The sequence below is a fragment of the Pteronotus mesoamericanus genome, unplaced genomic scaffold, assembly GCF_021234165.1.
Source record: "Pteronotus mesoamericanus isolate MK-2021 breed Mesoamerican mustached bat unplaced genomic scaffold, CSHL_Meso_final scaffold_174, whole genome shotgun sequence".
NCBI classification, from domain to species: Eukaryota; Metazoa; Chordata; class Mammalia; order Chiroptera; family Mormoopidae; genus Pteronotus; species Pteronotus mesoamericanus.
This window is the reverse complement of record NW_026555309.1, coordinates 44855376-44867501: the sequence shown is the minus strand read 5'-3', so window position 1 is coordinate 44867501 and position 12126 is coordinate 44855376. Positions and strand designations below refer to the sequence as shown.

Below are 12126 nucleotides of genomic sequence, written 5' to 3'. Positions count from 1 at the left end.
CTGCGGAGTAAGTGCCGTGCCCCCCTCCCCACCCCTCACAGGTGAGGAGGTTAACGCCCAGGGAAGAGAGCGAGGCCTTCCCTTGGGGAGCGGAGGTCTGAACCCAGGTTCAGTTCACGGCTTGGTACGGAGAGTCAGGTAAGAGCATTAGTAACTTGGAGTGGCTTTTAGAACAGCTCTAATTTAGGAAAGGGCCGGTGGCGGGCGTTGTAACATAACTCTGTGCCGTTCTCTTCGTTCCCCCATGAGTCACAGTCTATGAAATGGTGAGAATTATTCCCTGGGCACCTCCCAGGCTTTGTGCCTGTGGCAGAGGTGGCCGTGCCACGTCGAGACACCACACCTCTGCGCATTGTTTTCTGAAGGAGAGACACCAGGAAGGTCTTTCAAGGCTGGGGGACAGCACGGGCTCCCGCCGGGACCTGCTGCCTTCCGGCGGGTGCTGCGGAGGCCCCTCCCGTCCTGGGAAGGGGGCCGGGCAAGGAGAGCAAGGGCTCCGTGGCTGTGAGGAGGCGGCGGGGGGTGGTGTGCGGCCGGGGCTCTGCCCGCCTGTGAGCCTGCGGTCTAGTCTCAGTTCCCGACCCCTGGCCCTTACCCAGGGGTTCCTCAGGTAACAGGGGCGGGAGGGGGGCTGGCTATGGCACGTCAGCCCCATGTTTTATTTAAAAACAACCCCCCAAGTTCTTTTCCTTCTGGTTAAAATGCCATCATTTTCACGAGAAAGACACTGATCTATGGAAAGCCAATCCTGCTGGAACGTGAACTAAGTTCAAACTGTAGCCTTGGCCAGAACTGCTTTTCACTTTTCTTGGTTAAATAGAATAATATTGACTCTGAGCAAATGCTTGGTAAAAAGAGTAAGTGGAGGACCATAATCAAACTGGCCCCCTGTGTGCGGCTTCCCCGGGCGGTGGCCTTACCCCCGGCTCCCCTCGCTCCCCCCGCCCCCCCGCCCCCCCTCCCCCGGGCTCTGTTGGTTCCATTTCTCTAGAAGGCTGAGCGCCGCCGTGGACTTCGCTAGGAAGCCAGGTGGTCTCCACATGGGGACCAGGGGCTGGTGCCAGTCAGACCCCAGGCCCTCGTTCCCTCCTTAATGCCCACAGCCGCCCAGCGGACCGGTAGCTGCCCCGCCTTTGCTTGCACAGGGCGCCCGGCTTAGGGCAGCCCGGGATGCGCAGAGCTGCCGCCCAGCCCCTGGGTTGGGCTCCTGCCGCCGCCCGCCCTTCCTCTCCGCCTGCGCCGGTGCTGGGGGCCGAGGCCGGGTGTGGGGGCCGAGGTGGCGACGGGGCTCTTGTTTGGGGGTGAAGTTCTTGGCCCTCATTATGCCTTGTTTCTGTTGTTAAGACTAACGATCATATGCAACGACTTATTGTCTGTTCACTAATCCTACTTTACCTCTGGCTTCATGTTTTCAGCTGACATAGAATGTTACTCCTTTGTAATTATATTATTTAGCTATTCTTAGTCTTTGGAGGGAAGACGTCTTAGGTGAGTGTAATTAGAAATGTATATTTAGCAGAGAGATAATGTTCTGTCACACAGCTGCGCTTTAAGTAAAATAGGTAGCATCTGCGGGACTGCGCGGTTTCCATTTATAATAGAGACTGATTCTCCCAGGGGCCAGGAAGCCATAATCCTCGGAAAACCCTTCCTGTCGGTGCTGAGGGTGTGGCCGCCTTTCACTCATGCGTGCGTTTGTCCAGGAAGCGCCTGCCGGGCCCTCATCGGGCAGCGCGCCAGGCTGCGAGCACGCGCTGGGCGCAGCCATGCCTGGAGGGAGCGCCAGGCCGGGTCCCGACGCGGACCGGGGCACGCTGCCCATTCGTACAGCGGTGCCTGGCTGTCTCTCAGCGAGAACTTCAGAGTGGGGCGGGTGCGAGGTCGAGTTCTGTCACTGACAAGCTGCGTCTGGGGAGCCCGTGCCTAGGAGGATGCCAGGTCCTAGTCCGTGGCAACTTCTCCTTTTTCTCTCTGTGGTTTGATTGCTTGTGGCCCAGCGCTCAGTCCCGGGCCCCAAGGCACGGGCGTCCCTGTTCTCCCCACTGGCCGGCGGCCCTGTCTGCCCTCCCCAGCGCCTGCCTTCCTGCGGCCGGGCCGCCCATCGCACCCCTCTCCCTCCGCCCCTGGAGCAGTCTGGGGTGGGCTCGGCGAGTGTGTGCCGCGTGACCGAGGCGTGTGGCTCTGCACGGGCTGCCAAGGAACAGTGGTCGTGGGGACGGCATCCGACCGGCAGCCCAGGGCCGGCTTCGGTGCGGGGGGCCGGGCTCTGGAGGAGAGGACGCCGAGGCCGGCCCCTGCTCGCACGAGCTGTTTAGAACAGTGTCTGCTCGCCTCCTGGGAGAAGTGAGGTGGAGGGCGGCCTCGCTGCGGCCAGAGGGCTCCCTGGTGCCCCAGCCCGGCTCCAGGGCTCCTGCGGCGGGAGGGGCGGGGCTCATTCTTTTCCCACCTCCCCAGTGAGAGAGGCTGCCCCCTCTCCCCATCCCCAGGTCTCGGTTCTTCGCATATGACCCCTGAACTGGCAGCTTTGGTGTCCTGGGGTCTCCTTAGCAATGCAGAGTCCCGGGGCCCGCCCGACCTGCAAATCAGAAATGCTGGCATGGGGCCCACGTCCTCGGGCTAAACGCCTCGCAGGTGATCCTGTGTTGGCACCAGGTCAGGGCTTCCTGGAGGGAGGCGGGACGGCCTCTCTGGCGACAGTGACCCTGGTCCCTGTCCTCTGGGGGCCATCCCGCGCCGTGCTCCATGGGAGCCAAGGCTCGGGGAAGGGAGGGGCGCTGGGTGAGCCCTCCCTCGGCACGTGGGGACGGAGAGTGAGGCTCCCTGCAGAGGGGCACCGGATGTGCGGCACCGTCCTCTCGAGCCTCCTTTCCTCATCGGTGAGGTGGGGCTCGTGAGCTTCTCTCTGATGACGTACTGGGGGCTTGAACCTGGTGATGGTGAAGAAGCAAAACTGAATTCGTGTCGAGCAGAAGTTGGTGGTGGTTCAAAGGCAGCTTCCTCCTCTTGACCACTTTTCCTGCGGGCTGGGACAGGTGTCCCGGAGGGCCTGGGGACTGGGTGAGCAGCTTGGAGGGCAGGAGAGGACCCTCCCGCTGCTGCCAGAGCCGCTTCGCCACGCAGACGCAGGCAGAGCCGGCACAGGCCTGGCAGCGCTTGCCATGCGGCTCAGTGCTTCGTGTGCGCCCTGGGGGCAAACTTGATTCGTTACTACTTTCTCCAACATTTTACTTTGAAGTTCCTACACAGAGTTAAATGGATAGTGTAGTAAACATCCATACTCTTTACTCTCTTTTTCGGGGAGTACCATTTGTACGTAAGTTTGAGGCTATCTATGATCCCCCCTTGAAAACATGTACTCAATTCCGAATGTTCACAGAGCTCCTAAAAACAATGACATTTTCCTAAATGGTCACAATACAGTAAGTCCTCACTTAACATCGCTGGTGGGTTCTGGGAAAGTGACCTGCAGCAATGTGATGTGTGGGGAAACGGATTTCGCCACAGGCTAATTGATATAAACAAGAGTTAAGTTCCTACAGTGTGTATTTCTGGTCACAGAAACATGACCAGATTCCTAAATAAAGACCCCAGGACACTTCTAGTGTAAAACATTGAGCTAAACAGCAGTTGGACATACATTTAAGAAAGAGTAATAAAGGCAAGTCAGATGGTGATTGTCCCGCCCGCTTTCTCCACGTCCAGAGGGCAGGCGGTCGGACGTCCCAGCAGCTCGGGGAGCAAGGCGGGGCCCACCCCGGACAGGACGCCCTTCCGTCCCAGGGCCGCTCACGCCCACACTCACGCAGACAGGGACCACGTGGACGTGTCGCGTCACCTCCTGTGCGCGCCTTCGGGAGGTGGGAGGACACCTGAGCGCCTAGAGAAAGCCCCCCTGGGGAGGATGTGCAGACCCCACACAGACAGGGGGCGTGGCTGGGACCCGATTTCTTTCATCAGTGTTAACACGAAGCGGCGTTATATGAGGACCTGCTGTGCCATTATCACAGCCATGGAACTTAACAGTGGTACAGTGATGTTATAGCATGCACATTCCATTCCAGTATCCCCAGTGGTCCCAAAATGATGATTTCTTGACAACTTTTCTCCTTGTTTGATAAGGAAGAAAATCTACCATGAAACGGGGGGAAGGGTAGCTGTTCCAAGACATTGCCTCTCAGCCTCATTTCACTGACGAGAGGCTGGAGCAGGTCTAGTTGCTGTCCTGGGCCCCCCTTGGTGGTGGCCGACTGCCTGGAGGAGGGCCCAGGGGAGGGTGTTCGCCCCGCCCCCCCATCGGGGGTTTGGCGTGGCAGGTGGGCCGGGTTTGGACAGGAGCCTTCGCGTCCCCTAGGGTCAGTCGTCCGTGCCTTTCCGGGTCTTGGGTTCCCCAGGTGAAAAGCAAGTTTGCGGACTTGATTTTCTTGAGGCTCCTTAAAATTTTGGGTTTTTGCAGCTAAGATCGTTCAGTCTTTGATGGGGGGTTAAGGGGCTGCGCTGTTCGCCTCCGCGGCGCTGCGTCCTGGCAGCCGTGCATGCCGGGCGCCTGTGCCAAGCGAGCCGCCGTTTCACGCGGCTCCAGGGGCCTGGGCGCTGCCCTGCGGCGGGGGCTCCCTCTTCCTCCCTCGGACCCACTCTTCAGGCGGGACTTGCGCTTTCCAAGGCAGCCGTGGGTTCCCTGATGCCGCTGTTGTCTGTGGGCACTTTTCCTTCTTCCTTCCCGACAGGTGCGCCTTGTCTTGCCTTATTGAACTTGCTGGGATCTCCAGTACAGTGTTGATAGAAATAAAGCCATGCCTTGCCATGTTTTGAGTTTTAGGGGCAAATCATTTACTTTACTGTTAAATATGGTTTAAATTGTAAATTGTTCACGGGTGCACTTTATAGATTGTCATTGTTCCTTCCTACGCCTACGTTGGTGAGATTTATAAAAAAATCATAAATGGGTTTTGAATTTTGTCAACTGCATTTTCTGAAGCCCTTGAGATGATCATGTAGCTTTTCTTTTTCTTTTTTTGTCTGTTAATAGTTTCTTAATATGAATAACATGCATTTTCTGATGTTAAAATAATATTGCGTTAAGATAAACTTATTCGGTCTTAATGCACTACCCATTTTACACATTACTGTATTTGGCTCAGTGCTATTTTGTTAAGAGTTTTTACATCAAAGTTCATGAGGAATATAGGCCTATAGTTTTTCCTGTGTAAACTCCTGTCTGATTTTGGTATCTGGGCAACACTGGCCTCACAAAAACAATGAGGACCAACTCTCCCTTCCTCTGTTTTCTGAGGATGTTTGAGTAAAAGTGGTTCTATCCTTGATGTGAAAGTTTGGTAGAATTCAGCTGGGAAAACATCTGAGCTTTTAGGAGGGTGGTTTAAATGATGAATTCAGTGTCTTCAACTGCCATAGGGCTCCTCAGGTTTTCTGTTTCTTCGTGGCTCCACTTGGTAATGTGTCCACTCTACCTAAGTTGGTGAATCTGTTGGCACTAACTTGTTTACATTATTCCCTTATTATCCTTTTAATGTGTATAGATCTGTACCAAAAGACAGCCCTCATTTTTATTGTCGATATTGGTCATTAGTTCCTCTTTTTCCCTTGATGAGCTTAACCTAGAGGGTTGTCGCTTCTATTGGTATTTTCAAGAACTAGCTTTTGGTTTGATGGCTGTTTCTTTAGTGTGTGTCCACATTCGCTTTGGTCACAGCTCGATCCTGTGTCCCTTGCCAGCCCCTGCCCAGCAGGCGCAGGCCATGCCTTCCCCGCCCCCGCGGCCCGTGGCGCTCCCCGGCGGGGGGCTGCCGCGTGTCTCAGACGTCCTGGGCTTGTGTCTTCGAGGAGACGTGGGCCCCTCAAGGTGCGACCGTGTCTTCTGCCACGGCCCCTCACCACGCGGGAGACGTTCCTCCCGGGCGGATGGGTAGATGGGTGGAGGGGTGGATGGGTGGAGGAACGCTCCTCTGAATGATTTGCACAAGCGTCAGGAGGGCGGGCTGCTTGGCTGTAGGGCTCCGGGCTCCTGTCCTGGCTGCGCTGCTTCCTGGTGAGTGGCCTGAGCCAGTCATCTCGCTGCTCTGAGCCTTGTCGGGGAGAACAGGACTTCCCTTATAGGGCTCTTGAGACTGTTGAAGTCAATACAAATCGATCACTCAGCAGAGTATTTGGCACTTAGTAGGTGCTCAGTAAAAGGGAGCCATTGAAAAACCATTCATTTTAGCTTAGCAATCAGTTGTATGCCTAGAAAACAAATATATTTTTCTTTAGTCCCTTGCCCATCACCGATTTCTGCGATGGTCTCTTCTCAAAGTTGGGACTGCAGCGCACCCTGAGAAGGGACCGTCCCTTGGCAGAGCGGTGCGTGGCCTCCGCTTACACTGTGATTGAGAAACATGAACATCCTGCATCTTTGCCTTACCAACCACTCTATGGTTTTATTAAAATATTCTAATTTATGCAGCTGAGAAGGCTTTTTTAATCAAGGAAGAAAGGCAGTAATACTCAATAATTTCACGAAAACCTTTTCTGTTCTTGATTTTCATAAATTAGACAGATAGTTTCTCTATAATTATATCTTTTCCTTGATTCTCTACAGAGCAAAGAAACATCCAATTTTAAGAAAATAGAAACAGACTATTTCTTCTTTGTTATATGGGACTTTGTAGTTCTCTATCTCAGTGTATTTTTTTACTGAGTTCCCCGAAGATTTCTACTGCATCACTCCCTGGAGGGGAGGTTTAAAGTTACCCTAAAAAACAAACAAAAGCCAGTGTGACATGTTTTGTTACTGAACACATTCTGGCTTTGCAAGGCCATTCCTGAGTATCTGTTTGCTTTCTTGACCAGTATACTTGCCATAGAAGAAGTGGCTCTGTGTGTGTTGGAGGAGGGGTTGGCGTCCTCTGTGTGTTTGTTGATTTATCCAGATACTTGTTCACTCAGTTTACTCAGCGTTTTCTGAGTTTTCGGAGACCACGGCCACGCCCTGTCCGTCTTGCTGTAGGCGCAGAGCAGCTCTCTGGACGTGTGCGCGTAAGTGGAAGACTCGCCCCACCCAGTGAAAGCCACCCGGGCACCTGGATTCCCAAAGGCTACGGGGCTGTGTGCGCATGGGGGTCTCCTCGCCTTCTGATGATGATGGGGGGGAGGTTCAGAAAGCATAAGGCACGTTCCCAGGAAACCCGTTCACAGGAAGTCGGCAATCCTTGGGCAGTGATAGGACAGTGCTTTGGGAAAAGGATTTGAGATTTTTGGTGAGTCCAAAAGATGATCCTTGCATATTAAGAAACAAAAACAAAACACCTGTATTTCTCTGAGCCCCGGTAAGTGGGGAGGCATGGGAGTCTTCCGGGAGAAGGCGGGGCTTTCTCTGGGCCGGGAGGAGCTAGTAGGGCTCCTGTGCTGGAGAGGACCAGGAAGGGCCCCGGCGGCGGGAGAGGCTTGTGTGCGGGCTGCAGGGAGGTGCGTGTCAGAGCAGGGCTGGAGGACTCGGACAGACGGTCCTCCAGGGACGACGCGAGATGGCCCGTGAGCAGTGAAAACATGCGTCATTCCACTCATTGTTAGAAAAATGCAATCAAAATCACCACGAGGCACTGCTTGATGCCCCAGGAGGGCTATTATTAAACACAGGAACAACAGCCCCCCAGACCAGGAATAACATGTCGTCGAGGATGTGGAGAAGTTTAAACCCTTGTGCATTGCTGGTGGGAATGTAAAGTGGTCCAGCCACTGTGGAAAATGGCTGGGTTCCTAATACAATTAAATCTATGTAAGTAAATGTATACCCCAAAAAATCGAAAGCAAGGGTCTCAGAACAGGTATTTGTATGCCCCTGTTCATAACAGTATGATTCACAACAGCAAGAGGTGGATGTAGCCCCGCCACCCACGGACGGACGGACGGACGGACGGATGGACGCATGGACGGACAAACACAATGCAGTCTATCCAGACAGTGGCCTGTTTTTCTGCCTTAAAAAGGAAGGAAGTTCTGATGGCTCTGCAGCATGGGCGACTCTGGAGGATATTATGCCAAGTGAATTAGGCCGGACACAGAAGGACGAAAACTGCCGGGTTCCACTTGTGTGAGGTTTCCAGGCTGTCGGACTCGGACAGAAAGGGAATGGCGGGGGCAGAGGCGAGCGCGGGGAGTCTGCGTGTTGTTCGGTGGAGCGTGGGGAGACGACAGTCCCAGGGGTAGGCAGTGGCGCTGGTCATGCCACGGTGTGTGGGTGCTTAATGCCACAAAACTGTGCGTTTAAAAATGCTCAAAAGAGTGCATGTTATGTTATGGGTATTTTGCTGTGAAAAAAATGTGAGCAAAGGACAGTGATGGCACTGGACTCCATCCGGTCAGGTCCACGCTAAGCCGCGTGGCCTCGGGAGGTCAGGGGCCAGGGCCCCGGGGGAGGCAGGAGTTTATCTGACCCGCGCCTCCCGTGCTGACACTGCCATTTTTCTCATCGAACCTCCTGCAAAGTCTAGCGAGCATGGGACTCATCACTGTTCCCATTTAGTGGTTGAGGGACCGAGGCCGAGTGGGGAGGGGACGGGCCCGGTGCTCCTGGCCCCCTCTCAGCCTCTGCCTTCCCCCAGCGAGACTGGACACTCACCTGCCCCGTGCCCTTGGCATTTGATGCCCCTCCCACAGAGGCCTGGGCGTTTGCTTCATGGGACAGTGGGTCCGGGCAGGGACGGTGTGCGCGGCGGGCGGGGGCTGGGCTGGCAGGAGACCCCTTCTCCACGCTGGGCTGTCAGGAAAGCCCCCACTCAGCCTAGAGCGGTTCGCTGACCTCAGAGCTGATTCCTTCCTGTGGGCTCTGCCCCGGGAGATGGAGTCTCGCCCTGTGCCTCTTGGAAGGCCTCGTCTCTCCCCTGGGCCTCTGGCTTGGGGTGGCCCTGTGGCCGTGCGTCTCCGTGGCTTCGAGCCTTTCCTGGCCATGGGCCTGGAGCCCCACCGTGCCCGATGTGTGTGTCCTTGCTAACGTGCTGCATCCCAGCCCCAAGTGACACCAGAGCCCCTTCCATTGGTGCTCACGGTCAGAGAGTGGCCAGTGTCCGCACAGGCAGTCGCCGGCGGCGCGGGGCTGGGGTCATGGGGCAGGAGCGACACTCTACCAGCCGGGGCGTCTCCATTCATATCTGTGTGCAGTCTGCCTCCTGCAGGGACGCCGGCCCCTCGGGGGCTCTCACGCCTTGTCTCCATCTCCGCAGGCCCTGGAAGCGGTCCTGCACTTCAAGTACTCCGGAGGCCCGGGCCACGCCGCGGGCTACCACAGGAGCCTGTCCCTGGGGCTGCGCGCGGAGGTGGAGCCATCGGTGTTCTTCACCCGGGTCAGCACGCTGCCGGCAACCAGGTGAGCAGCGGGCCTGTCCCTGCGGTTGCCGCCTCCTGGAGGCTGATGTGTCGGGGTCCCAACCTCGGGGTTCCCCTTGGCCCCGCCTCCCGTCGTGTCTGCAACTTTGGGCCAACTTGCTGAGACTCCTGGGTCTCAGGTCCTCGTGAGGCGAACAGGCAGCGGTGAGTGAAGGGGCGTCCCCCCTCCCAAGAGGCTGCAATGGTCGCATCAGCACTCCCGCATGCTGTCTGTGGTCGCCACCGTGCAGGACGTGGCCCCGTGCGAGCCCCATGCCTGGTCCCCGTTCTGCTGGCCTGTGCTGGGGACACCTGGAGGGGTCCAATGGCTCTTTCTGCCTCACGTCTGGCATCCCAGAAGAGCTGTGTGTGGGGCCAGGCTGCTCAGCGGGGGCCTCACTTTGCAGAGCCGCCCTCTCTCTGGAGACTGGGCAGTGTCTGCCCGGGGCCGTCCTGCCCAGAGGCCTCCCTCCTGTCTCCTTGGCCAGACCTGGCCCTCCTTTGGGAGGAGGAGGTCAGACAGCGCGTCTGCTACAGACCCAGGAGCAGCCGGCGGCATGGGAGGTGTCCTTCTGTGACAGGCAGGATGACAGTTTCCCACCCAGAACTTGCCCCGTGGTGAACTGGGGCCACGGGGCTGAGAGTGCTGCTGGGGCGTCAGCTCATAGGCCCCTCTACCGCTCGGTTCCTGGCCCAGGCGCCCAGCAGCCGTGGGGAGCAGGCCCCGAGCGCCCCGAGCGCTGCCCGGCTTTCCCATCGGGGAGCCTTCCGTTCCGGGGAGCACGGCCTGGGGTCGCTGTTTGCCGTCAGGGGAGTTTAGGCAGTAGTGCTGACACACTGACCCGCCGGCGTGGCCTGGCGCCTGGAGAGGACAGCACATTCGGCCCAGCTGTCTGTTCCCCGGGGGTGCTGGTGCCGTGTGAATGTTGATATAAGGCTCCTTTTAAAGTGATGCGGTCCGAAATAATAAGTGTGGTTCTGGTTTATAGGAAAGACTGTTTGTCTTCCCCAAAATTGGAGAATGGCTTGGGCAAGGATTAATGGCGTCGCTGGGGCCCTTTAACACCCTGTTTCATCACCTGCCACTTTCTGCGCCCCAGAGAACAGCCTTCCTGGCTGCAGCTGGCCTCGCTCGGGGTTCGCGTGAAGCACGGCCCCTGGGGAGGCCCTGGCCGCGCTGCCGGCGGCTCTGGGAGGGATTCAGGCCCTTGCTGTGCTCCAGGCCTCTCCTTCCCCGGCTGGGCTGCACCCCCTGCCCCTGCTGCGCACACAGCTCCTGGACGCTGTGCCCGCCGAGTTGGGTCCTGTCGCCCTCTGGCGATCTGGCTTCCGTGCCACGGCTGCTGCAGCCTTACGTGGCAATTCCGCGCATGGGGAGTGCCGGCCTTCCAGGGCGCAGACCCGTCCTTGGAGGAGCTGCCGGGGAGCTGAGGGGCTCTCCGGCTCCTGCCCTCCCAACCTGTTGTCCTGGCCCTGCTCACTTTCTTCCTGCTCTTGGGGCTGAGATTAGATTCCCTCTAATTCTCCCCTTCTGTTCCCGCGAAGCCCATCGATCCCGGGCCCTCTGACACGGCTCCTGAGGGCCCTGTGCACCCACAGCTTCCAGAAGTAGTTGCCTGCTCACCCGCTGCCTCCCGCCTCATCCTGCCTCGTCTGGCCAGAGCCTCCCCAGTGTGGAGGAGGTAAAGCCGCGCACCTGCCAGGCCCTTCCTGTTCAGCCCTGCGTGTCCCGTTCCTCTGCCGCTCCCGTGAGAGAGGGGGCCTCTCAGCATCCCTAGGCTAAGCCGGGACAGCGTGCCTTCGCACACAGCGACTCGGTTCTTTTCCTTCAGCTACCGCCCCTTCACCCAGCCTTTTGGGAAATGTCTATTGACCATTGGCAATCTGTGTTGCTGTGTTTGCAGAATCTTCCTGAATGGGACTAGGGAGAGTGGGCCGGCCCTTCTGTGGGCTGCCCTGTGCCTCCTGGCACCTCGAGGGAGGCCCTGGCCAGCCAAAACCCGTTCACAGCGCTCCCCGGGCCCCACGGCCGCACGAAGCCTCCGGGGCTGGGAGCGGCCAGCGGCGCGCCGCCTGTGCGTCTCAGCAGCCCGAGCACAGTCCGCGTGTGGAAGTGCCGCCAAGTGGGAGTGTGGATCCACCTGGAGGGGCGACGGGGGCCTGCACCCACAAGTCCGTGGACGGGCCTCGGGCGTTCCTTCCCTCACTCCTGAGTTTCTCTCATAGGCTGTTACTGTTTAAAAAAGAAACGATACGCTTAATTTTGTGTTGTATATCCTATGCAGAAGTAAAATAAGTAACAAAATGCAGCAGGAAGAAATGGAAGAGAAAAGGAAGGGGAGTTGGAAGCTTTAATGCAAAATGTTGTATCATTTGTGGATAGAAGGTGGTAAGTTAAAGGTGCACCTTGTAAACCCTCGAGCCACACCTAAGGTGTGGGTGATAAGCCAGAAGAAATAAAATGGAACACTAAAAAACACTTAATTCAGGCAGGGGGAATTGTTGGCCAGAGAGGAGGCTGGAGGAGCCCAGAACACAGGGTCGCATAGGAGACACGCAGCAGCGTGGTGGCCTGGACCCGCTGTGCCAGGAAGTCTCTTACGCACCAGCGGGCTGCGCGGCACGTTTAGAAGTGGAAATTGTCAAGCCGTATGAGGAAGTAGCATCCAACTATATGTTTTCTTCAAGAAACGTGATGCATGCACAGTTTAAAAGCCACACGATAGGGAAAACACACATACCATACAAACATGGATCATCAGAAAGCCG

The 12126-nt window shown here is 57.0% G+C and overlaps 1 protein-coding gene across 6 annotated transcripts in view; it reads left to right on the top strand.

The window, feature by feature from the left end:
• Positions 1–12126, top strand: part of TRAPPC9 (trafficking protein particle complex subunit 9) — a 258056-nt gene that overhangs the window by 166670 nt on the left and 79260 nt on the right. For all 6 annotated transcript variants that reach the window (XM_054590526.1, XM_054590529.1, XM_054590528.1 and 3 more), the window contains one exon: positions 9216–9358. In XM_054590526.1, coding sequence (XP_054446501.1) covers positions 9216–9358 — 143 coding nt within the window. The remainder of the gene's footprint in view (positions 1–9215; positions 9359–12126) is intronic.